Consider the following 27,726-nt stretch of genomic DNA (forward strand, 5'->3'; position numbering starts at 1 on the left):
ATTGTTAGTGGGGGAAAAAAAAAAAAAATCTTCATTAACCGGAAGCAGATTTTGCATTTCCACATATATCAAGCCCATCGCATGCTGACACTGAATATTTACGCTAGTTTGATGCTATAAAAACTTATGGCAATGGCATCTTTTAAAAACACGTGTTTTATTAACATTCCAGCCCAGTGAGAATGGCGATAAATTGACAAAAAGAAATTTCGAAAACGGGTAAATTGTTGTTTGTTTTCCATAGAAAAAAAGTTTTTATTTTGAAAAATTTTGACGAAATATTTCTCTGTGCTGTTTTAAGGTATTGAAGGAAAACATTTTTTCTTTCGACAAAATTATGTGCTATATTTTATTGTAGGTAATCATTACTGTTATCGACGTAAATTATTTTTTAGATCCAGTTGGAAAATTAACGAAACACATTTTATTTTACTTTACCTGTTCGTTTATAATCTATTTGCGAAAAAAAAAAAAAATTCATATTTAAAAGAAGTTCGACTAAATAGCGATTCTGAGTAAATCTTTTTAGTCGGTGACGTAAACAAAAAGGCTGTTTTGCTGAGAATCTCAGCATCTGTATTTGTTACTTGTGTATAAAAACCGGTTGCGAAAATCAAAATTTAATTTGGTACTTCACGGGGAACGTAGACCCTGCGTAAACTTTTTTTTTTTTTTTTTTAATGACTGCACCCTGAAGTGCGCAAACGGTTTTCTTTCACTTTCTTTGTACATATATCGTACACTTTTTTTTTTTTTTTTTTTTAATCGAGCGAGGTTTGTTTTACTATACACAAAGATTAAAAATATATATATAACAAATAAATCTTATCAAAGGCAAGATGAGTTACTTTTCGAATCTGTGTATAGGGAAAGCAAACCTGCAGTTCCTGCACACTTGGTGCAGATGGAGGTGGACTGGATGGCTGCTGGAGCTGGTAATGTTACTACTTCTACCTGATTCTCTTCACTGCAATTGATTCCTCACACGCATCTTTTGCATTGAACGTGCTCTGTCGTACTGCCTGTCACCAAACAGGGCAATTGTCAGCCAGACTTCCCCATGCATGCTTCATATCCCTCTTACAAACATCTAAGTAGTGTAGTTTAGGGCAGCCTGCATTTCTTCTGCCCTTAGCCAACTCGCTGTTGAGAAGCGCTTTAGGGATGTGCTCCATGTCCATTCTCCTGACATGTCCCAACCATTGCAGCTGTTTTATTTTTTAGATTATTGCATGTATGCTGCACATGTTGACTTGTCCACATACCTCGATGCCGAGGATCCTGTTCTGCCACTTGATCTGCAGGATGCGACACAAGCATCTCATGTGGAAGCTGTTCAGTTTCCTTGCATGTCTTGTGTTGGTGGTCCATGTCTCACTGCCATAGAGGAGAGTACTGAGCACGCAAGCTTTGTAGACATGTAATCTGGTATATATATATATATATATATATATATATATAATTCAATGTTTGTGTGTTATGTTTATAAAAAGAATCTACATAATATATAAAAATATATTCTGTAAAATCTATCGGTGAAGATGATAGAAGTGTTTCCTGATCTCAAAGTGTACCCCTAAGGGAGTTACTGGGGAATATTGTCCAGTCAAAATGTGGCTGAACCTCAAGCAACTTCTTAACAAACTTGCATATTAGTCATGAATAACTTCTCCTTCAGATAAAAAAAGTTTACCACAAGTAACCTTGCCGAAAGGGGTCAATAGCCACCATCTTTAAACTCCAACTTTTGCTTGTTTTAACTTTCATTCTTAGACTGGTAATATTCTGAACTTGGCTGGATATTTTTACTTGATAAGCTTGGCTACCGTCTCTATGATTCTAATGGCCTCTGATTCTAAGTTTTCTATTGAGCGACTCTGTGCATAGAATTCATGGAGAATACATTTTGCTGTACTTAAGAATGTAACAACAGAAGGTTTCCCATTAATTTCAGTCACAAAGATTTTGTCTTCGAAATGTTCTAGCAATCGAGATTTCATGTATGAGAGACTGTATGGTTCAAGGCCAGTGTCCTCGAGAATTTCCTCCGTTTTTAACAAGATTGACAATGGTGAGTTGCTCCTTGTTATTTTGCTGCAAACAATTAGCAACTTCCAGAAATGTCTGCTTTCTCTCTGAAACCTCTGATCTACCAAGGTTTTGTTTCGTAGAAGAATCAGCAGAGGAGAATGACTTAGTAATTTTTTTATTGGAATCAAAAGTTTGCAAAACATGTTCTGTGATAACATACTTCTTGTGAAACAAAGTCAGCTACATAACATATTCTACCTTTAACAGTGGATGTCCAGCCATCACTTTTTATTCCCCCTCTTACTTTCTTACAAACTTTTAACACTTTGTCCTTAAACTCAATAATAGAAACATCAACACCTCTTTTCTTTCTATCAAATTTTGCTCCAGAACCACAAAAGACAATGTTTTTTTAAAGTTAAACAAACAAAAGTTGAATTTTAAAGATGGCGGCCGTTTTTACTAACTCAACATTTGACTGAAGTTCAAGTGTAATGTGAACAAACATCTTGCTGCTAAACTCTCTGCATAGTACCCCTGCAACTTAGGTCCCTGATAGTAGCCCCCTACATCAAAGTGGCAATGTGCCTTGTTTGGGGTGAAAATGTAATAAATAAAAATACTTTAACTTCTAATATCTATATATCTCATATAGGCATCAAGTTTTAGCTGCAAGAAAGGACCCTTTGATTTTTGAGAACGTAAATTAAAGTAAAATGAAACAAAAGATACATATTAGAGAAGAGGTCATATGCATATATGAACGACACTTTCAAATGAGATCATATAGATAACTCTTAAGAAAGCACAAGAAAAATATACTATAACATAGTTAACTGGTCAATTAGAGCAAAATTAATATGGCACTGCTGCATTACATGGACGGCGCCATTTTTTTTTTTTTTTTTTTTTTTTTTTGTGCATTTCACTAAACTGTTGCCAGATGGCGCTTCTCTCCATTCAAATTTTTTATTAATTTAAAAATTAAAACTGTAATATATTGTTGACCCTTCAATAGGTGCCACAAAAAATTAAAACTATTTTGTTACTGTGGCAATTTTGCTTTAATTCAAAATGTTTCAGAAAAAAAAGAACAAAAAAAATCCAATGTTGCTTTAATTCAAAAATTGTTTTAATGAAATTATATTTTCTTACAGACTTTCCAATAAATGTTTTTACCATTATATACAAGTTAGAAAAGCATTTCATCCAAGGCATGAAAATTGTTAAACAAAATGTTTTTACTATAGGCTTTAAAAATAAAGGTACAAGATTCAATTTGAAATTTATTTATCTTCAAAGTGCACTTTTATAAATTTGACAAAGTAAGGTATAAAAATTTAATTTAAATTGAATCAAAAAATTACCTTGGATTTATTTTATGTAATATACATTCTGTTGCACTTTTTAAAAAAAATAATTGAAAATTTTATATCTATATCATTAATTGTTAGATGAAAGATAACGTTTTTAAATTGCAACAGAATGTACATTACATAAAATAAATCCAAGGTAATTTTTTGATTCAATTTAAATGAAATTTTTATACCTTACTTTGTAAAACTTATAAAAGTGCACTTTGAAGATAAATAAATTTCAAATTGAATCTTGGACCTTTATTTTTAAAGCCTATAGTAAAAACATTTTGTTCATATAGAGATCAAACATAGACCCAGGTAGTAGGGATCCCTTGATTTCTGAGAATTTTAATTGAAGTAAAATAAAGCAAAGCAAAAAGATACTCTTTAATTTTTTTTTCTTTACAGAGTGGAATCTAAGACTTTTCTTTTTTGGGGAATCCTTGTCTCTATGAAAGACTGACCATGTTTGTGTTAGCAGAGATGAAAGATACTGTGCGTATCATGCCACATATTTTTCACATCAATTTCACGGAAGCCACGATCGATGCTCTCAACAAAAAGTTTGCCAATAAAGTAAATATTTTTGCCCCATTTTTTTTTTTTACTTTTCTTTATTGCTGCTTGTCCAGAATTGTTTTGACTACTATTCTCATCTTGTGTTATTCTTACAATGTTTCGGCTGATGTAAGCTCCGATCTTTTAAGTGTATCTTGACGATGGCTCTTATTAATGAATGGTGAAAAGAATATTTATTTATTTATTTTTTTTTTTTTCCTGACAAACTATAGCAATCAAAATGTGTGATATGTTTCTAAAATCCAAAGAGTGTTGAGTCGTTTTGATTTTTGGGTGCCCTTACTGATCCGCGCTATTTTTTTAAATCGTATTTCCAAGTTTAATTAAAGTTTTATATGTGTTTTTATTCAATTGTAAGGTTAAAGTATAGAATAAGTACTAAACACCCTCCCCTCCCCATGTTAAGAATGGCTTTTTAAATAATGTTATTATTTCAGCACGGATCAATAAGTGCACTAGTACCGATTTTTGTATTAACTCTTATCTTATCTGCTAAGATGTGAGAATATCAGTCGAGATGAGAACAGTAGTCTGAACAATCCAAACAATCCATATCAGTTCTCATGTCAAAAATTCAAAAATATTATATCTTTAAGTTTTGTTTATGATTTTCTTATCCCAGTTGTGTTCATTGCTTCCATGTGTTATTCTAGTGCGAAAGTTCTGTTCATCTCTTCCCTGCCTTCAATTTTTTTTTTTTTTTTCTCTTTTTAATTCCTGGTGTTATTGCTTTGATTTTTATATTAATGCCAGATGTTTTCATATTGTAGTTTAATTTGGTACTTGTACAGTTTAATCAAGATATTAAAAAATGAAAATATTGAGAAAAAAAAAAAAAAGGTTATATTCTACGTATCTGTTTTAAACTGAAGATCTCCGAAAAAAAAAAAAAAAAAAAAAAAAAAAAAAATTTCACTTAATTTGATTGAGTAGTTTTTTCTTTTTTTTTTTTTTTTTAGTTATAAAACGCCACGGGAAATAATTCCAGTTAAAGTGCCGACACTCCCTCCTCATCTTTAATAACTAGCTTTTCTTCCTAAAAATCGAACCTTTTGCTCGGTATCGTAACAAATTGTTTTTTCGCTGTAAAACAAAAACTACTTGATGAAATTAAGTGAAATTATTTTTTATTTATTTTTTTTTTTTGGGAGAACTTGATTCCATAACAGATACGCACAATTTAAACTTTTTTTTCCCGATATTTTCATTTTTTAATGTCTTGATTAAACTGTACAAGTATCTTTAATTTTGCTTAAAGTTGTCTCCCCTTGAGTTATGAAGGGTTGTGATGTCACTAATATTGGAGAGACACATGATGTTAAATTGGAGTTATATGAATGGACAATGTAAAACTTCTAAAAAACATTGCAAAAATAGCCACCTCAAATTTTAAGTTTTTAAAAATTCAGTGCAAGTTCAACCTAATTAAAAAAACAAATGTAGAAAGATCTTTATGATGTATATATTGGTCACAAAATGAAAATATATTTAAAAAATTATGTAAATTGATCTAGTAGTTTTTTTTGTTTTTTTTTTATCTGTAGAAAATCATTCTTTTCTGATTTTCAGCAATTTTAATAGTAAATCGTAGCCATTACAAGGCTGATTTTCATCTTGCTAGTTTGAATTGAATTGTTTCTCTTCATTTATTAAACATGTCAGATCAAGACACATTTAGCTTCATCATAAAATTTAATCTTGGTTAATAAAAAAAAAACTACTTGATGCATTTTTTATTTTATTTATTTATTTATTTATTTTTTTGAATATGACATCTTCAATCCATGACAGGTACATACATTATGAAGGTTTTTCTGTATTTTCATTTTTCATTTCAAAGTTAAACTCTGGACGTGCACCAAAAAATCTACGACTAATTTCCTAACAACCTGTTGTAGTACAAGCCAGAAACATGCAGCAGATTTTGAAAAAACAAAACAAAGAGTTTTTTTGTAAAATGTTTTTGATTTATGAGTGTATGACCCCAATGATTTTGACGATCTTGCTTATAACTTACAGTTAGGACAATCAGCTTCCAACTTTATTATAAAAAGATTGAATTTTGGATTCAATTCAGTTTGCTGTCAACCTCCGTCTTGAAACAACTGAATTATGACTGCATTGATTCTTTACCACCATCTTTATTATTATGATTTGCTCAACACTCGAGATTGTGACTGCATTGATTTTTTTTTTTTTTTTTTTTTTTTTTTTTTTTTTTTTTTTTTTGATGATTTGATTTACTACCGCCATCTTTGTTCAACATAATGTCTCCACACTTAACACTTTTACTGCAACAAGCAATTTCGGCTGCTATAGTCACACATTTCAGCTAATAGCTTTTGAAATCATACAGTTCAAGGTTTGTATCTGCACACAGCTATTGTTTCTTTGTAACAGACACATGCCAGCCATATATATAGAGGGAATTCTGGACAAGAATCTACTTTTGTCATGTATGTGTGTCATATTTTCATCTATATATATAAAAGCGAAAGTGTATGTATGTATGTGTGTTCGCTTTTTCTGTGTGTCTACAAAAGGCTTCTTTCAGAGAAGCGGTCGGTCGGTTCACAACTTTTTAAAACTTTTTATATCACATATAAATCGTAATATCTGAGTTAACAACGAAGCTCACCTGTCTATTTAATTTGCTCGATTTCGGGAAGATAAATATTCAATATTTGTCGCTCGCCGCATGTGGGTTAGTCTTTTTCCTATAACATCTTGGGGGGGGGGGGAGCGTTCAGCAGTAAATGAAATCCCGCAGTCAAACTTGATTATTAAAACGAGCACCTGCTAAATCCAAGTAATTAAATAAATTCAAACGCGTTTCCATAAGCATGTTGCGGTGGGGCAATGGTTAACGTCGCACGTTTTTGTTTTTTTTTTCTCACAACTTTGCCTCAACGGTTCGGGTTCGATCCTCATACTTACTTTTTTTTTTTTTTTTTTTTAACCCCACCCCACACACCTTCAAACACCCGGGCAACGCCAGGTACCCCTCGCTAGTCTATATATATAAAAGCGAAAATGTGTGTATGTTTGTTTGTATGTCTCGCAAAAACTTTCGACACGGGTCACAGATTTTCACGAGATCAGTATCATTTTAAACTTCCAACCTTCGCCTGACAAATATCAAAAAATTGGCCAAAAACATTAATTTCTTCACTCTAAAATCATCAGTTTTCTACAGAGAGGGGTCAGCAAAAACCATTCTCTCATGACAAGTTCGCTTCTACGCATGCGTCATATGACGTCGGAACATGATTTACTTTAAATATTTAAAAAAACCGACACAATTTCGTCAACGTCGTCTTAGCTCAGTTGCTTAGAGCGCTGCCTCATTATCTAAAGGTTTTGGGTACGAATTGTGGTGTGAGATACCTTTTTTCAGATTTTTTTAAAGAAGTTTTAACGTTCGTTTTCCTGTTTTCTTTTTTGTGTTTTTTTTTATTTTTATTTTTCTTATTTTTACATTTAACATCATTCGTTTGCCTTTCGTTAGTTTTTTTTTTTTTTTTTCGATTTTTTTTTTTAAGTTTTAAAATATTTACTTCGCTTATTCGTATGTTTTGATTAACACCCCGCCCGAGCACACACACACACACACACACACACACACACACCTCGAAACTCCCGGGCAACGCCGGGTAAAGCTAGTATGTTATAATTTTTTTTTTTTTTCTAAGAAATAGAATTAATCCAAGGGAGTTAATTCTATCAAACTCAATTTGCTGCTTTATTTTTTGTTGTTTTTGTTTGATAAATTATTCATATAGGATTTTTTTTGGAATTTTCACATTTACTTTCTAAATTTATTTTATTCCTGTTGGTGTTATATTGCTGAAACTTGGTTGATATTCAATAAATGTTTGTTTTTTGTTTTAAATTCTGCATTGTACTTGCTTTCTAAACTTCTTGTACTAGATTTAAATTTAAACAATGCTTACATTGAAGAGAGAAAAAAAAAACTTAATTTTTATAATGTTGATAATTTATTTGAAGGTTGTCCACAATGTTGGTTTGTGCATTGCATTATGGGATCTGATTGAAATAAAAGACAGTTACTTATTTCCTGGGGATGGAGCTTCTCACACAGTTGGTAAGTAACATTAAAGATAGTCTTTTTTTTTTTTTTTTTTTTTTTTAACAAAGCAATGGGATAATTGTAGTATTGCATGAGTAGTTCTTTTGGCCTGTATGCAACAAGCAGAAAGGAACCCAAAATGGATAGCTGTGGTATGCCAGATGCCCTTGTATGTGAATGATAATGTCCTAGAACTATGATTACTACTGAGAATGAATGGTTTGTAAAAAAAAAAAAAAAAAAAAAAAAAAAAAAAGATCTTTCACACTGATTGCAGAGAATTTTATCAGACGTCTTTTGTGAGATTATATAATTTTCAGGCAAGATTTTAATTTTCTATGTAGGTTTAACAGATACTAAAATCTGCACTGGTGCTACCAGATCTGAAGATATTGGCTTCCTGAGACGAAATGCATCTAACATTGATGCTTTTCGTTTTTCCTTATGCAAAACTTAATTATGTTCTGCAAAAACAACAACCCACCTTTTCCCCCTTTTTCTTTCTTCCCATTTCCTCTTTCTCTTTCTATCACTCCCACTTTCTGACTGGTTTCCTAACTTAAAATGTACCAAATATTAATACTGTAACCCTTTTCTCTCTCCCATTGCAAAACTCATTCATGTTCTGCAGGACAGGGAATAAAAACGATAAAATCTACTATAAAACAATCAAACCGAACCAAACACTACAAACTAGCGATTAAGGATACAAAAAGTTTGAAGAATAAAATATTCTACAAAATAACTGGATGCAATATAAATACTATTTCCAAAATAACTGAATTTGGCATTGAATAGTCCGTAAAGGGTTGATATCCCTTAAAACAAAACCAAACCAAAACTCTATTAATAATATTGAAGATATAAAGAACTTGAAGAATAAAAACTGCTTCCAAAATAACTGAATTTCGCATTAAATTACCTGAAAAGGGTTGATATACCATAAAACCAAACTAAAATCTGCATCTATCAAGCTTTTGTCCATACCATTCTTTATTACAGCTGTGAAACCTGGTTGATGAAAGCAAGCGACCTATGAAAGTTTGAGGTGTTGGATCACTACTGTTTGCGTCGCATCCTTTATGTGCATTGGCGGCTGTTCATCTCAAATATCATTGTTCATTCTCACTGTAACGTATCCTCTCTTCGTCAAACTCTTCTCTTGAGATGTCTTTGCTGGTTCAATCGCATTCTTCTTCGTCACCTAGATGATTTCATCTACAAAGTTATTGAACCAGACCTTCCTCGAGGTTGAAAAAGGCGATACAGAGGTCAGCTGAAAACCTGGCTCAGAACAGTGAAACCTGATACTGAGTTGATCCTAGGTTCGCCGCTGGAACCATGATTGGCTAACTCTTGCATCTGCTGCTGAGGTGGATTGTCATGCCTGGTCAGCATTCATTTGAGGCAGAACAAATTCTTTGATAAAGCCGGCCCTACTGCTCCAAGGTGAATGTCGAAATAAGTACAAGTAGTAGGTTTAACATAAAATTTTCCCTACTAGATCTCTCAACTGTGCATTACCATCTCCCCCCCCCCTCTACAGCTCAATCTTGTTTATAAATACCTTTTCAGAATTTTGTGTTGAGGTTATCATTTTTGCTAAACTTACAAAATATTTTTTTTTTTTTTTCAAAAAGTAAAATAATTATTTTAGGGTGCGTTAAAGAATTCCTCTGGAAATATTAACTCTAAAGAACATTAATTTTTCATTAAACTTGCATACAAACTGAACACGTGACTTAAAATTGAACAAGTAGGTTGTAAAAAAAAAAAAAACGTTATCTGAAAAGTATGTATTTAATCCATAATCTTTAGATTAATGCATTTTACCAGGTGGTGCATATGTCACTTTACTATTTTTGAAATAAAGTATATTTTGTAAATGAATGTACTTTATTAATTCTTTTTTTATATTTTGATTCTTGGGACTACTGCTCTCATCTTGAGTGTTGTCTTGTGAAAATATAAGTGATCAATCCTCATCTAAAACATTCAGAAACACAATTCTTTTTATTACAATTTTGATTTATTTATAAAAAATGTTTTTCTTTGTGTGTGTATATGTCTGCTAAATTAATTTTTTTTTTTTTTTTTTGTTTTTTCATCTTGTTAATTATGGAATTTACTTTTTATGAACAAAAATACATTTATTTGCATATTTAAAAATCATAGTTTCTTTTTTTCTTTTATTTTCAAGTTCATTTTCGTTATGTTGTCTTCCGGCCGCACATGGATGAAATACTTGTTGGTAGGATTAAAGGAAGCAGTAAAGATGGAGTCCAAGGTAATTCATTTTTTTTCACTCGCATCTTGAAATAAACATGAAAAAAAGTTCATAGTTCAATTTCAATATATAAAAATTGGTACTTGTACAGTTTAGTCAAGACATTAAAAAATGAAAATATCGAAAAAAGTTTAAATTGTATGTATCCGTTATAGAACGAAGTTCTCCGAAAAAAATTTCACTTAATTTCATCAAGTAGTTTTTTTTTTTTACAGCGGAAAAACTTGTTTTTTATGAGAGCGCGTTGAAGGCAGACATCTTGGATTTAAAAAAAAAAATTTGTTTGAATTTTAGAAATGACGAAGGGAGATAACTCCAGTTAAAGCGCTGACACCCCCTCTCCATCTCTAATACTAGCTTTTCTTCCTAAAAATCGAACATTTTGCTCAGTATCATAACAAATTGTTCTTTCGCTGTAAAAAAAAAAAAAAAAAAAAAAAAAAAAAAAACTAGATGAAATTAAGTGAAATTTTTTTTCAGAGAACTTTGTCCCATAACGGATACATACAATTTAAACTTTATTCGGTATTTTCATTTTTTAATGTCTTGACTAAAATGTACAAGTACCTAAAAACTTTTAAAAATCCATAGTATTATAAATTGCCAGTTTAAATCTATATATCTATAAAAGTGAAAGTGTGCATTTGTGTGTCTGTGTACATTTCTCTACACAATATCTTTGTCAATTTTCAGTCTATAGACTCGAAATTTGATGTGCAGAGTACTGAGATTTGGGAAAATCTTTGTAATCAGAATTGAGGAATCATAAAAATCAGAACATTATGGGGCAGTTTTACTAAATGTATGACTAAAAATTAAGCATGATTAGTGTACAACTAATTGCTGCTACTGCTGTTGATTAAAGAAATTTCAACACAGGCGGTCGACTTGATCCGTCAGCATAAAATATTGTAAAACAATCTTGTAATAAACTATAAAACAAATTTACTCAAAAGTTTTGAGATTATTTTTTGGTAAATATCTTTTTAAGTCCACACTTAAAAAGATATTTACTAAAAACTCCCAATTTTTATTAAATATTCATTGTTACACAAAAGTGCTATTAAAAAATAATAAAACAACCTTAGTGACAGTCGCGATTATTTTTGGCTAATCCCTTAAACACGGCCCTGTCGGTGGGGCATTAGAATACGCTGACTGCCCCCCTGCAGAGGGTAAAAGTCCCTCAATGGGGGTCCTGGATATGACCTTAAACTATATCCAGTGGTGAGGCCCCAGCTTGTGGGCTTTGGGGAGTGTAGAGCCACCCTTTAATTACCATTGCTCCCAGGTCCACTCTGACCCAGAGTGGTAGTACCTGTTAAGGTCCCAACTATGGGTTGAATAGAAACCGACATGAAAACAACAAATATATTCTATTAAAAATATTTTTCTTCAAAATCTTTGGATTCGGCATTGAATAACCCGAACAGGGTTGATATGCCGTAAAACAACCAACCAACCCTTAAACACTGAGACTTTTTTTCAACCCAATGTGCCACTTTTTTATTTTTTAATCTCTTTTAAAAAATAAGTTTATTTCTTTAATAAAGAAGAAAAAACAAAATGAATTTAGTCAGTCACAAGTTTCAGCTGAGTTATTATTTAAAAAAATTTTTTTGTTGGCAAATTAAATTTTACAAGTAACCTTTTTCTTTAAAATTTTCATTTATTGTAACATAATAACAATTTAACACTAGAAAATCTTTGTAAAAAGTAGAAGAAATCCTTAGACTGGAGAAATGTCTCATTTGGGGGGGAAATAGGTTTCCTCACATTTAAAACATGTCTAACTTACCTCATGTGGAGGCAAGTAAATAACTATCATTTTAAAAATTGTTTTTTTTTTTTTGTTTTTTTTAAATAATATTGTATAAAGTTCCGTTTTATTATGACATGACTCTGTTTCATTTCTAAAAAGAAGAAAGTAAAGAAATCATTTTTTAAAGTTTTCTTAAACATTTTTAAAGTTATTATCGACTATTGCTTGTTTTTTGTTAGTTTTGTTTTTTAAATTAAACTTGAAATTGTCAAAGTTGCTTTGACTAATTAAACCTTTAACAACTGAGAATTATTTTTTTCCAATACAGTGTGCCAAATAACTGTCTCCCTCTTTTAGGATTTAATTAGACGTACATAAAATCGTGTTTAATTTTAATCGTGCATAATTAGTGAAATGAAGGCATGACTAATCTAAAAAAAATAAACTTGTTTATTTTTTCTTGCAAAGATTTTTAATGAAAAAAAGGTGGCACACAGAATTGGAAAAATATAATTGTATCAGTCATTCAGTTTATGGAAATAAGTACTTACGTATCTATTTACTTTCTGCCTTAAGTGAGAATATTTTGAAAAATAATTTTTTTTTGTAAACACTTTTTATATGAATCTAAAAACATATTTGCCAAAAAATAACCTCAACTAAAACTTTAATAAATTCATTTTATTGTGTATTTTAATAATACCACAACAGGTTTTTACAATATTTTGTGTTGGCAAGCCCAGTAGTTTGTCCGTATTTAACTTGCTTTATTAGCAAATCAGCAGCAAGAGCAAATAATCGTACATTATTTAGTCATAAAGCTCCTTATGCATGACTAAAATTCATCACGACTTAAATGTCCGATTCTGTTCCTGCTTTACACATTGTTTCTATGCCAAACAGCAGCAGTAGTCATTTGTACATTGATCGGGCATAACTTAAGTCATACATTTTTAGTAAAACCCCATTATGGGGTATCAGAAACGATTTTTAATTGTTTATTTTTTGGTTTGCTTATGTTTAAAATTTAATTTTCCTGGAACTAATGATAAACTGATAAATATTTATTGATTTTAAATCATTAATAAACTTAAAATCTATAGATCCCTCCTCACCAAGTGTATTTTTATGTTTGTGAAAATATATGCACACATTACGTGGGTTTTTTATAGTAATCTGAAAAATAATGCACTATAGCTAAATATTCATTGATTTTAAAAGAATTGGAATCGTTATTGATTGGAATTGGAAAAGATATTGGAATTGTCCTATCACTTGTTTTAATGTTTACCACACCATCATTAACCCTAATCATCACTGCTTACACTTATGGCACTCCATCCAACTTGTATTATTATAAAAATTTTATTCTATACTAACTCTGTCTTCCTGTTATTGCTCAGGGGTTTTTTTTTTTTTTTTTTTTTTTTTTTTTTTTACATCTCCCCCCTCTCACACACACAAACCTTGTTTTTTCTTTTAATTATTTTCTTGTGAGCGAATTGATCACTTTTCATTAAATATGTGGTTCTTATCCAGAATTCCTCCTATATTAAAAAACAAAGAAAAATCTGCATGATGAAACAAAAATATCATATTCCAAAAATCACGAAAATTAAGTATTTATTTTTATAAAGAAACTCATTTTTAAGTGATTAATGGGGATTTGTAGGTATTATAACAAATCTTGCAAGTTTTGTATTATTATTCAGTTATGTTTTTGAGATTTTTTTCAAAATGGTGGGCGAGATAGTTTTATTTTATTTTTTTTTAAAAGTAAACTACTTTATTAATTTAAATGATTTTTGGAATATGATTTTTGTTTCATCATGCAAATTTTTCTTTATTTTTGTGTTTTATTATGGGGGAATTCTATAAAGTTTTAAATTTTTTGTTTTTTTTCTAACTTCTAAAAGCTAGAGAGTCGGTGCTTGTTATAGTTTTTTACAAAATTATTTTTTAATAGAATTTTTTAATAGAATTTTGTTAGTTAAATTTATATTTTTTCTTTTTAATTATTTTGAATGAATTATTAATTAATCAATTTTAAAATGTTTATATATCCAACTTATTCACACCTACACATGTAATATTTAATCAGATATTTTTATTAGTCAAGATTTCTAAATTGCAATAACTGGTGATTTTTCAATATTTGTCCAGATTTCAACCTAATTACAAAAAACAAAATACAGAAAAATCTCTCGCAGACGAAAATGTCATATTCCAAAAATCATATAAATTGAAGTATTTTTTTTTGTTCTTAGAAAATGAAACTTTATGAGAAAGCGGGCATGTATATCTCAGTTGATCATATTTAATAAATGAAGGGAGACAATTCAATTCGGACTACAGAGACAGAAATAAGAGATCAAAATCAGTCTTGCAATGCCTATGAATTACTATTAATTGCCAAAAGTTGTTAAATGACTTTTCTATATAAAAAAAATGCTTGATCAATTTATGAGATTTAATATTTTTGTTCTGTGACCAGTACTTACCTCATAAAGAATTTTGTTTGATTTTTTTTTTTTTTTTTTTTTTTTTTTTTTTTTTTTTAGGTTGAATTGTGGATTTGCACCAAATTTTCTCAAATTTATTTTTTTCTTTTCAGTTTCGCTTGGATTTTTTGATGATATTTTGATCCCAAGTGATGCGCTCCAATTTCCGTCCAGATTGTATCTTTTTATCAAATGAAAAGTGTTATGTTCTTGTTTGTTTTTTTGTTTTGTTTTTGTCTCTGGAAACATTCTGATTCAAATAGAGTTAAAATAGAAATTGTCATTTATAGATGGTTACGGTCTTATATTTATATCGACATGGCAACAAAGTGAACCAGGTAGTGATTATATACCCCCTCCATATAGTGGTGCAAACTGCAAAGATGTTCTGATTAGAAATAAAAATCCAACATCAGTGTTTGATGATATGCATACTTTTTTACACAGCAATCACCACTCATCAAGGCCTGGAGGCCAATCGAGGATAAGGGTTAATGGGTATACATTAGTCAATGTGATTATAGCGTAGTAAAACATAAGTAGTGGAAATTTTGTAAATTGGATTACTTAGGGGGACAGTTCATCAAGAACTTGTTTACGTTGGACTTGAAGGCAATCAAATTGTAGTCAGCTGAAAAGCAGGCAAACGAAAGAGAGTTCCACAGCTGTGCAGTTGTAAGAAAGGAGCTTTGTTCATGGAATCTATGTTTAGGTTTAAGCACAAGTGAAGAGTGCGGAGAAATTACTGATAGTGATTTTGGCTAGAGGAGTGTTTTTCGTGAAAGTTTGGCGAGGGGGGTGGGCATAAATTGAAGCTCAGACGAGCACTTGCCATGAAAATAACAATAAAGCAGAGATAGGCTCACAACTTCTCTTCTGTGGGGAAAGAGGTTGCAGGGAAGAGAAAAGGGCATCCCCCACTAGGCTATGAAATCTATTTTGAACTCTGTCAAGGCAGGATAAACTGCTTCTAGCAGCTCCTGCTCAGATGTGGCAACAGTACTCCATCATTGGGCGTACTTGACTTTATATACTTTAATATATGTATGCGTGTAGGTATTTTCGGCTTCTCTATTCTTTTCATTGTTTGCCTTAATCTAACAGTGATGAACAAGAACAACTTTGGATTTGGCTTTATGAAAATGAAGATGAAAAACATGATCTTTTTATGGACATTGGAGAAGAGATCAGGTAACTCTTTTTCCTTGTTTTTCTTCTTCCTTTTTACTTATTTCTCTCCCCCCCCGCTTACCTTCTCCCCTTTTCTTTCTCTTCCCCAGTTTACTTTCTTTTTATCCTCTCTTTATTTTCCTCTCAGTTCACGTCTTTTTCTTTTTTACATTTTCTATTTTTTTATCTTTACCTCTTTTACCATTACCCTCTCTTTCTCTTCCTCTTTCTTACCTCCTTTTCTCTCCCCTTTTATTTTCTTTCCTGCTTTGCTTTCTCTTCCTCCCCCTTTAACTCTTTCTTTTCCACTTTTCTTTCACACTTTTTAATTAAAAATTTTTTTTTTTCCTGTTATGTCTCTTGTTCTGCTTCTTTTTCTCCTCCTCCTCCTCTTCCTTTGATCTTTCATTTATCATTTTACTACTTTTTTTTTTTTTTTTTTTTACTCTTTCAAAAAATTTTGTTACAGGTTTCGAATTGTAGACGAAACATTTGTTGACACAACCCCTACCGGCCCAGAAGGCAGTTCAGAAGAAACTGATGTTTCCGATATAGAAGCTAAAAAAGTTCCATACACCTTAATTGTGAGTTAAATAAGACATTTTTTTTTAAGTTGACCAAATTAATAGTCACTTCTATAATTATGGTAGCACTTAAAAGAACAAGTTTAGCACAACACAGTATTGGATATCACTCCTGCTATTCTAAACATAAACACTTTTTTAAATTGATTGAATAATATTTTGTCTATTAAAGATAATAAAAAATAACTTCAGTTCTTGTCTAGAATTTCCTAAAAAAAAAAAATAAAAAAAATAAAATAAAAAAAAAATAAAACAAAAAAAACAAATCTGTATGATGTACATACCCAAGATGAAACGAAAGTATCATCTTTCAGAAATTGATCCAGTAGCTTCGCATATTTGAATTGAGTTATCTTTTTTTTTCTTTTTTTTTTTAAATAGTTTTTACAAAACGGTAGACAAAACAGCTGCTATTTTGTTACTCATAAAATTCGATTTTCTTATTTAAAAATAAACTACTTTATAAATTTACACAAGTTTTTTAGAATATATTTTCGTTTACTCATAAGAATGTACATCGTACAGATTCTTTCATTTTTTAATATATCAGGAATTGTGGACAAGAACTGTAACCTTTTACAAAAAAAAATACATTTCTATTTAAGAAAATCAAAAGAACGTACAAAATGCCAACTCTGTGCAATATAATCACATCTTTTTTTAGTGTCGGATTATTTTTATTCTAACATTAATGTTTTCAATGCAACAGTTGTACTCGGGTCAATTCAACTAAGTGGTAGCATGAGCACTCTGACAAATAGATCAGTAGCTCAAAACAAAAATTGTTGTCGATGACAGTTCAAACTGGCATAAATGACTGCATGTCATAAAAAAAACTCAAGCAAAAATGTCATTCCTTTTATTCAACTCTTTTTGACTGACAAAAAGCATATATTTCCCATAATCATGACAATCGCTTTGAAATTGTGCAGTTTCAGGCTCCTGTGTGCAGCCACTGTTTTTATGCAGCGGGTGCCTGCTAGTCGTGATGTAACGTTGCATATGTAGACCCAACATATAGCAGAGTATGTCGCGAGGAACATAGGACAAGTAATCTCGACTTTCTTTTTCTTTGTCCTTTTCTTTGTCTTTCTGTCTTTTTTCTCTTTGTTTTTTTTCTTTTCTTTGTTTTTTCTTTCTTTGTTTTCTTTGTTTTTTCTTTCTTTGTTTTCTTTGTTTTTTCTTTCTTTGTTTTCTTTGTTTTTATCTAACATTTATTTCCCCATTCTTTTTTTTTTTTTTTTTAAATTACATTTTCACCCCAAACAAGGCACATTGCCACTTTGGTGTAGGGGGCTACTATCAGGGGCAGCAACTACTGGGGCACTATGTTGGGATTTGGGCAGCAAGATGTCGGTTCACGTTATACTTGAACTTCTGCATGTCAGTACAGTTAGGGAAGTAGGAACCTGGAATGGAATTCCAGAGTCTAGCAGTTCTGGGGAAGAAACTACTGGAGTAGAAAGATTTTTTACATCTAGGGATCTCTACTGTGTGGGGTTGGGATTTAGCTGCCTGTCGGGTTTGTCGAGGGTGTCTACGTCGTGGGGGCACAAGTGTCTGTAGTTCGTCAGAGCATTCACCATTAAAATACCTGTAGAACAGGCAGAGGGATGCAACGTTTCATCGATGGGACAGAGGCTGAAGCTTCTGCCATGCATGACTTCTCGTTAGGGCAGTGACATCACCCACGTCTCTAACATGCTTGTCTTCTCTAACCTTCTCTCTCTCTCTCCTTTTTATAATATTTGTATATGTTACAGTAGTTACTTAGCCATTGGTTTCTTTGCACTGCCACCACAGAAATATAGTCCCCATTTTGTAAGCTTGAAGATATTTAAATTACATTTAGAAACAGTTGGATGTCAAGCAATGTAAACTTTTGTATTTAAAAAAAAAATCGAATTTTCAATGTGTGACGTCATAATCATAATAGACAATTTTCTTTTTAGTGACATATTACAAACTTATTAATAGTAAGTTGGTTTGATGTTGTCAACACTTACAGTTCAAATGTCAATATGTGAAGTTACGTTTACTATGTGTGTTGAGATGTTTCTTCTTCAGATTAACAGTAATATCTAAAAAGAAAATTGCATAAAAAATTTCTGTGCTTGCCTGGTAGGTTAAAAAAAATATTCATGCAAATTCATCCAGTATTTTTTATTTTTATTTTTTTAAAATAAAATTTAGAAAGCTATTCTTAATATTTGCATGAGGAGGAGGGGGGGAGCTTTGTTAACTTTTAAACTAAAGTTTGAGTTATGTCTATTGATTTAATGAAGGCTGAAAATAGCCATTAAGCGATTTCACCAATAAAGTTGTTTTTGTTTGTTTGTTTGTTTGTTTTTTAATTAAGGATACTGGATGCATTTGCATAAATTTTGGTGACATTTTTTAATCTGCATAATAAGCTTTTTGTTCTATTTTGTTTGTTTTTCTTTTTACAAACAGTTTTAAATATTAAACTGTACATGCAATAACCCTTATCCCCGAGTGGCTTCCAGGCCTTGATAAGTGATGACTACAATGTGTAAAAAAAAAAAAAAAATCTGGAGAATCACCAGAAATATTATGTCTTATGTCAGAAATTCAAGTTTTTAAAATAAATAAATTATTTAGAAAAAAAAAATTGCATTGTATGTTTGGCTCTAACGGTTTTCTTAGCAGGAATAAGTATTTTCAGGAAAAGACTAAAGCCAAATAAAATGTATTCATGCCAATAAAATAGTGGAAGACAAAACTCCAAAATATAGTAGTCTGAATCAAACTTGTCTGAAGTGTCAAACAGGTTGCTATTTGGGTCTGACTTTGAAAATCGGACGAGATATATTAAGTGAGTAAAATTTGCACACAATTTATGCATGAATTTGTATAGTTAATGAATGTTTACTTGAATATTCTTTTTGAATTTTTATTTGAAAATTGAGTTCTGCAGAATTCTACCTAAAAACAAAAATACAGAAAGTCTGGAGAAAAATGTCATATTCCAAAAATGATGTAAATTGATCAAGTATATATTTTGTTTGTTGTTTAACTAAGAAAATCAGATTTTATGAGAAAGCGATGGTTCGGCCATATTTAATAAAGGGAGACAACTCAATTTGAATTGCAGGGAAATAGATTGAAATTAACCTTCTAATGGCTACAAATTACTATTAACCTCAAAAATCATTAAAAAATGATTTTCTATATAAAAAGACTACTTAATTAATTTACATAATTTTTGGAATATGACATTTTTAATTCGTTACAACATCAAAGATTTCTCTGTATTTTTGCTTTTTAAATAGGTTGAATTTCTGGGCAACAACTGAAAATTGTTTTATTGTTATTCATGTTTTAATTTAAAAAAAAATTTTTTTTTCTTTTTTTTTCCAGGGTTCAATCAGTGAGCCTGGGCTTGGTTTGCATTCATGGTGGAACTCGTGACACTGCCTCGTCTATAATAGTGTGTGTGTGTGTGTGTGTGTGTGTGTGTGCATACAGGGTCTTCAAAAAGTCAGCTTCTATTTAAATTTCAATAACATCAAAATTGTATTTTAGATGAATAACAAAACTTCATACACAAAAAAATATACATATATTAAATATGAATGTTAAGTGCTTGTTAAGATGGTCAACAGATCGATTGTTTTTAAATATGTTGTTTTATGCAAAAACAATATTACATGCTTAATTGTTATGCTGAAAATAGTAATATATCCAAAAATTACGAAAAATCATTGAATAGAAAGTTATTTCTAGTTAAAAGTAATTTTTACTGAAAATTGGGTAAAATCGCATTTTTCTTAGATGTTATAAAGTAGGCAGTTGGAGGTTAAAAGCTGGGGCATAATTCTGAAACAAATGTTTTAGATTACTTGTGTCATGGCTGTAATATTTTTGTCTGTAGTGACATTTTTTTTCTTTTCTTTTAGAACTAAAAACACAATAGCAGTTGTTCTACTCAATGAATTTCCGTAGTTTTTGGATATATTACTATTTTCCACGTGATGTAATAGTGTTTTTGCTTTATTTACAAAGCGGCAATTCATATGATACATGGACTATATATATATATATATATATATATATATACACACACACACACACAGACAGAAGCACTATATCTCCATTTTCATTTACTTGGATTCAAAGCCAGTACCTATCTTGTCCCATTCTCGCGTCTCTGTGCAAGAACTCGCATAAGAGATAAAACAGGTTAACTCTGCCTGAAACTGAAAAGAAGTTAAGTCCCCTTGGTCGTTGTTCTTTTGTCCTAACAATTTTTTTTTTTTTTTTTTTTTTTTTTTTTTTTTAGGAATGCAAAAAAGGAATTTAAAAACAAACAAAAACATTTTGAATCCAAATAAATGAAAATGGAGATATAGTGCTTCAGTCTAAGTGTACTAGAGTACCTACCTAGTTTCTATGATATTAAGACCTTTATTATCCAATGTATTCTCTATTGCTTTCATTGATCGCCATGTTTGTTTTTGCGTGCACACATTCCATTTTTACTGCATGCAAAAACAAACATGGCAACCAATAAACGCAATCGGGGCTACATTGGATAATAAAGATCTTAATATTATAAAAACTACTTGTCAGCAACAATTTTAAATGTGATATTCGTTCTAAACAGATCCAAATACCTATAAAACCAACTTTTTAAAAGTAGGTCTTTCGTTGGTACTCTGGCACATTTTGACCAGTTTCTAATACTGAAAAAAATGAAACAATAACAATTTGTTATTTTATGCAAGACAATTAACTATAATGTGAATTTTTTTATCTGACATTATTTGCTGCAAACTTAGTCATTTCATTTTCTGCATCACCAAATCTTATAAGAAATGTATGAACATTTGTAGGGAAAAAGAAATATATTTTGAAAAGAATGGGTGAACAGGGTTGCCAGATTACCTATTTTAAAAAGCAATGTGGCCTTCAAATACTCACTGGTTCCAATATGGCGTATCGATTTACTAAAACATCATTTTAGAAACTAAGCACTCCCTAAAAATCCTTAAATATTGAAGTTGAAGGGGATAATCTGGTAGATTAGTGTCCAATCAATATTAATCCATGAAAAAATTTTAAAGACAAAATAAATATATATATATAAGAAGAGGGGGGGGGCATTATATAGGTCCACCGAATAATTATTTTAAGATGTTCTCATATTGCATACATCAAAATGGCAGTAAATCTAAAGCCAGATGACATAATATAAATAATGCAGTAAAAAAAAATTGCTTTTTTTTTTTTTTTTTTTTTTTAAATTTCTCGTTTACTTATTACTAGAATAGTTTTGATATTATTAATTTTGAAGCAGATAAAGTTTTGAAACTGTGTGTGTGTATATAATAAGAAAAATCTGGAAAATGAAAATATTCAACGATATGATATGAATAATGACTTGGAAAACATTTGGTGCTTCTTTAATATTAGTCACAATTGAAAATTGCATATAAAGTAAAAACACTTGCATATTACACTGAAATAAGTAGAATAACAAAAAATTAGAAAAAATGATTACGTGGAATTTTTATTAAAATAAATGTTGATCTTATGTTTTTTTTTTCGATCAGCCATTGATGGAAATAAATACTGAAAATTTCTGTAAAGTAGTTGAAAATGTCACTCTTGAAGTTAAGAATTGATGACTTAATATATGATTGTAATTTACAATAAAATTGGTTTTTACTTGTTATCAATCTTTTACTCAATCTTTTTGGTTTCTAATTTTTTGTGAGGATTCTTATTTCTGCATAACACACCAATACATCTAAATGTTTTTATTTGAAATGCAATTTTCCAAGAACCACCAAACGTATTATGTAAAATAGTCTTTATTCAATGTGATTTCATGCTAATGCAACATTTCAAATGGATATTGTTATTAAAACACTATGCAGGGCCAATTCTGTTGTGGTGCAGTGGTTGAATGGCAAAACAAAAAACAATCCTCCACTCGATAATAAAGATCAATGTGTATTTATTTGTATATAAATAAATATATATACTTCCATCCCTTCATACAAAGGTTAGTGAGAAAACACCTTTTTAGTCTCTAGCTAAAATCATTTCAGGTGGTGAGAGGTAGCTAGAAAACCAATATAAAATCAGACAACGATCTCAGACTCCCCTCTCTGTCGTGTTCGTAAGCTTGAAGGACAATAAGACAAGTGTGTATTTGGTGCGACTAAGATGGCGACTGCCTCTTCTTTTAATTATAAAGAAGGAAGTGATGTCAATTAGGGTTGTTAGTCAAATATACAACATCTCTCATTTTTCTTTTTATAGTGAATTTATGTTGCGGTGTCTAAACCTTTTATTTTATTTTTTTTAACTGCAGTTTGATGGGTGGTTTTGATATGTTTAGATCTATGCATTGCCCCTTTTATGAGGGTTAATTCTAAATTTCTTAAAACAAGCAAATCTTTACCATAAAATATAAAAACCATCAAATAACAAACTATGAACCAAAACATTGGCCGAATATACCCAGCGAAAATCGATTCTGAAAATATCAAAAATTTAAATCTTGTATACAGCATTAAATGACCCAAAGAAGGTTGATATGCTGGTTAAACAAACAAACTTTTATGAGGGTTAAAGGTCTTATGGGGTGGTTTGTGCAGTTTTGAGTGTTGCATTTGATTGCCTTCCAGCTCACTTCCACTTTGTGTTAGTTTGCCTATAATGTGCTGGTGATTTTGTGATTTTTATTACTAGTTTGCAAGAGGTAGGAACGGAGGGTGGAGGTGTTATTGATAACAGTGGCTTCTTGGCCCTCACCATTTTGATCTCTTATCCATACCCTCATTCCAGTCTGGCGTGCTGGCCATGCTTTTGCATTGTGTTTCATGTAGTGTGTAGCGCTGTTAGGCTTTTCATATGTTATCTCTCCTGTGTAAGCATCTAAATCAGGCCATCCGGGGCTGAGCAGGTTTGGGTGGGTTGGAATGTTGATTATAAGTCGTCTTGCCATAAGCAGATTTTGGCTGAGACTCATTGTGTGTGTGAGCAATGAGATGTATGATTCTTCTGCTTTTTTTTTTTTTTTTTAGCAGCTTCTTTATTGGTTTTTACACAGGCTTCGGCTGCTTTGGGAATAATGTAGACTGTTAACGTGATGTTCCATGGAGGTGTATCGGCTTATGGACTCTGTTCTCAGGATGGCTGGTATTCCATGTCTAGCAAGTAACAAATTTCCACTTGGGAATTGATGGATGTTAGCAGGACAATCTCTTTGTACCTAGAGAAGTAATCAATGGCTATTATGTAGGGTTGACTTTTTAGTTGGAACAAGTGAGAGGCTACTGTATGCCATGATCTTACTGGTAGCTTCGTTGTCATTAGTGATTTTGCTAGTTGGTTTTTCAGTCTTGTGTATGATGTGCAGTTTTCCACAGTGGTTTTTATTTGGTTAGATAGGCCTAACCACCATATTGATTGGCGGGCTCTTTGCTAATCCCTTGATTGCTGGCATGCATTTGGTTGATTATGTCTGGTTTCCATGACAGTGGGATTCTGATGCAGTTGCCATGCATGAGCAATCTGTTTTTTGCAGTGATGTTATGATGGTGGATCCAGTATGGTTTTCTTAAATTAGTGGTTTTGGGAGGCCATCCATTCTTGATGCAGTTAGATATATTTGCATACTTCATTGGCTTGAGTGGCAATGGTCAGTTGTTTTAGGCATTTATCAATAGCAAGTAGCGAGCTCATTATGGCATAGACAAATGCTGTAGAGTTTTTTTGAGATCTCTATCTTGTTTGGTTTGACCTTTGGCTACAGTGGCTCTTGATAAGTTTGCCTGGGACATGGTGAATAGTATCGTCATAATGCATTTGATGTATGCAGAATGTCTGTATTCTTGCTGGTAGTTCACTGATGTTTTTGCCTCCTAGTAGAGGTACGAGTGGCTTGTGGTCTGTTTCAACCTGGAAGTTTAGGCCGATGAGATAGTCTGCAAATCTATCACATGCCCATGTTGTTGCCAGGCATTTTTTTTTTTTTGGTCTGCGCACAGCATCTTTCAGTCTTTAACATGGCTCATGATGCATGCGTAATGGGGTGCATTTTGTTTTTGTTCTGCATTCGTAACAGTACAAGTCCCAGACCATCACAGGATGCACCTGCTGATACTCTGGTTCTTATCCGTCGGCTGTATGATAACAACATGGGCTGCACACAATGCTGACTTGATTGCACTGAATGCGGTTGCTTTGTGTCGCTTCCCAGATTAAGTTTTTTTTTGGGGGGGGGGGCTCACTAGATTGTGTAGGGGTTTTGTCATCTCTGCCAAATTTGGATGAATTTGCCAATCTGATCGACCATTCCATTTGAAAAAAACAAATATATTCTATTAAAAAAAAATTTTCTTCAAAATCACTGGATTTGGCTTTAAATAACCTGAAAAGGGTTGGTATGCCGTAAAACAACCAACCAACCCAAACGAGCTTATGAAGATAGTGTGTGATAGTCTTTTGCAAGTAGGATTTGCTACTACACATTATTAGCATCCGATTTGCTTATTATTTTGCTTCGCTTAATTTGGGATAATAGTGTGTAACATGTGTGACTCATGTTTGACATTTTTGTTCAGTTTGGTCGGCACATATTCTGATCTTCCTGTTTGGTTCAGGGACCACAACCATGGGTGAGCACTATTCAGTGTGCGTCTCCACTTTACTGATGACCTCCATTTCCTCCCTCCTCCGTAGTTCCTCACTTTCTTTCATTAGAGGTAGTGGTATACGGCATGGTGTTGGGATGGAATAAGGTTCTGCGTTTGGCTTTAGGATATTGTATCCTCCTCCAAATTTGCCTACACCAGAGAATAATTTAGGTATTTCGCATTTTGCGCCATAGGCTTGTTGCGGGTCATGTAAACTCGGGTGTACTGTTACTAGGTTCAGGGCTTTAATGGCTGGTCTGCCCAGTAATGTTTTTTCTAGTTGCGGAGGATAAATATTACTGTTTTGTTTGTTGTTGGTGATTGTTTGGTTGTCTCTGTAACATGCAGTCGTGGGCCGTGAAGGGATTCGTTGGCAGCTTCGGGGCATGGTATACATTTCATTTCTCTTTAAACGTGTTCAGGAATTGCTATAATGTCAGCACCAGAATCCAACTTAAATTTTAGAGGGTTCCAGTTGACGTTTAAAATGACTCTCCATGTTAGTCATCTAGTCTGTTGATGTGACGCCTAGACAGGCGTTGTTGGTGTCATACGAGACATTGTTGTACTTCATGTACATCCTTTGCAGCATTGGTTGAAATGGCCCACTGCTCCACAGTGGTAACAAGTTCTTGTGGCAGGACATGCGTGTCTTGGGTGGCGTTTCTTGTTCCCACCTTTGGTTGTTGCACTCGCAGAGAATATTTTTGTTTAGCACGTTGGTATAAATTCCAATTGCAGAAACAGGAGTGATCTCCCTTTGAAGCTGGTGGTTCTTTTAATTGCCATTATCTATTGAGTGAACATAGACAGTTTTTTGCGAAGTGCTCTTTGGATAAGCTTTCCCACTCATCGCAGAGCCCTTTGTGGAAGGTGTCGAGGGGGTGACCCCTTTCGCCTCAACCCGACGAGGAAACAGGAGGGGTTTACTCTGCTTGTTGGTGGACCCAAACATCTGTGGTACTTTCATTTTTACTAACAATTCATTTAATAGCCTCATATGTTTTTAGAAAAAAAATGTCAGTCTCTCAGCCATGTTAAGTCCATTGTCCAACGAGAAGATTAACACTTGAGCCACTGCTTGCTAAATCCCTTTGTTGAGGGTGTAGGTGTATTTATGGTTGTGTTCGTTGGATTTAATTTGGCATGACCTGCCGATTGATTGGAGCGACCCTCTCCAACTGCCCATCTAGCCGAGGTAAGGTCCAAAGTGGTGTGTTAGGAGGAAGAGGACCTCGTTCCCATCTTCCACATCCCTCAACCACCAGGATTCAGTTCCAAGGTGTCACGGGTCACCACCCACGGCCTACAGGTGGCTCCATTGAGGGACTTTTACCCTCTGCAGGGGAGTAGTCAGCATATTTTAATGCCCCGCCAACAGGGCAAGCATATTTTAAGGTATTTACATTTACTTATATAAGATTTGTACCAGGATAAAAGTCAACAAAATCGAAATAAATCCAACACATTTGCTTGACTAACATTTCTTTTCTTTATTAAGAGAAACTTTATCAAAGAAAATTAGAAATTAGTTTTCATGGCTTGGTTTGATTGTTTTGTTTTGTGGTATATCAACTCCTTTCGGGTCACTCGGTGCTAAATCTAGTTATTTTTTAAAAGGTTTTTTAGATTTCAAGCTCTGTATACCTTCGCATATTTATTTGTAGAGATTGGTTTGGTTGAGTAGGGATGGGGGGGGGTGAAAAAAGGTGGGAGGGGGGATTTGTTTTTGTTTTGGGCTTTGCAGAACATGATTTAGTTGTGTAAAGAGTTGAACAAAACAAAAACAAAAGGGTGTTAATGTAGGAGCATTTGGGACAGGAAGCCATTTTCCGACAGCCTGATCTGGTTGCACCAGTGTGTGTGTAAATGAATGTATACTAGCAGGGAGACCTGAGATTGAATAAGGATCAATAAATGTTTCATACTTCCAATACTTTTATTGTCATCAAAATCCATGAAATATGAAATTGCCCATTTTTCAATCAAATTGATTGATTGCTCTAGTTAATCCTCAACCGCAGTGTAATGTTAGGCTGAGAAGGGTGTTAACTTTGGTCAAAATCAGACTGTTCATTCTTTAATCAGATTTTTTTGCATACCAATTTTTAATACTTATCAAAGGCCTTCTGATACAAAATCTAAGAACACTCCCAGACAGATGCATAAAGTATATTTGTTTGAAATTTTTTAAAAATCGGCCTAGCCATTTCAAAGTCCATAGAGAATGTTTTTGCATACACACCAACACAAATTGCCTTTTATATATGAGTAGATGTATTTTTCAATTTTTTTTTTTTTTTATGTTACTTTCAAATTTAATTTTCTTTCCTCCTCATGCCGAAAACCTCTGACATTAAAACTGGATTGTCTGTAGCAATGTTTATTTGAAAAATTGCATCTTATCTGCATGGATATCCATTTTTAATAAGTGCAAATTGTAACAATATCTAATGTCTATTTTTTTTTTTAATTGCATTATCATGAAAACTCTTTATTGTGGACTTTTTTCAGTAACATTTTTCTCTTTGTACATGTGCTCACATGTGTATATCTCCTTGTATATAAGCATTGTTAATATCCATTTGTAATGAAAAATAAAATATTATTTATAGATTTTGTTTTTCCAGTCTTTTAAAATATGAAAATAAGTTTTGCTTCAGAAATCATAATCTAATTTATAAAACTCACT

General features: G+C 32.1%; 1 protein-coding gene across 1 annotated transcript; it reads left to right on the top strand.

Annotated features, from left to right (window-relative positions):
- LOC145252631 (DNA-directed RNA polymerase III subunit RPC8-like) lies at positions 1-27,648 on the top strand. Its single transcript, XM_080112356.1, has 8 exons — positions 1-219; positions 3,798-3,965; positions 7,977-8,073; positions 10,259-10,345; positions 14,722-14,785; positions 15,713-15,799; positions 16,248-16,362; positions 19,744-27,648. The coding sequence occupies exons 2-8, from the start codon at positions 3,855-3,857 to the stop codon at positions 19,792-19,794; spliced, it is 612 nt and encodes a 203-aa protein (XP_079968482.1). The 5' UTR covers positions 1-219; positions 3,798-3,854; the 3' UTR covers positions 19,795-27,648.
- Positions 27,649-27,726: the final 78 nt, after the last annotated feature.

This window comes from Euprymna scolopes, chromosome 29 (assembly GCF_053919585.1).
Source record: "Euprymna scolopes isolate OS-2025 chromosome 29, ASM5391958v1, whole genome shotgun sequence".
Classification (NCBI taxonomy): domain Eukaryota; kingdom Metazoa; phylum Mollusca; class Cephalopoda; order Sepiida; family Sepiolidae; genus Euprymna; species Euprymna scolopes.

Bases quoted from the DNA above. Each gene is read 5' to 3' on its own strand.
- LOC145252631 (XM_080112356.1), top strand. From the start codon at position 3,855: ATGTTTGTGTTAGCAGAGATGAAAGATACTGTGCGTATCATGCCACAT. The intron at 8,074-10,258 runs GTAAGTAACATT...TTTATTTTCAAG, and splicing joins TGGAGCTTCTCACACAGTTG to TTCATTTTCGTTATGTTGTC. The intron at 15,800-16,247 runs GTAACTCTTTTT...ATTTTGTTACAG, and splicing joins GACATTGGAGAAGAGATCAG to GTTTCGAATTGTAGACGAAA.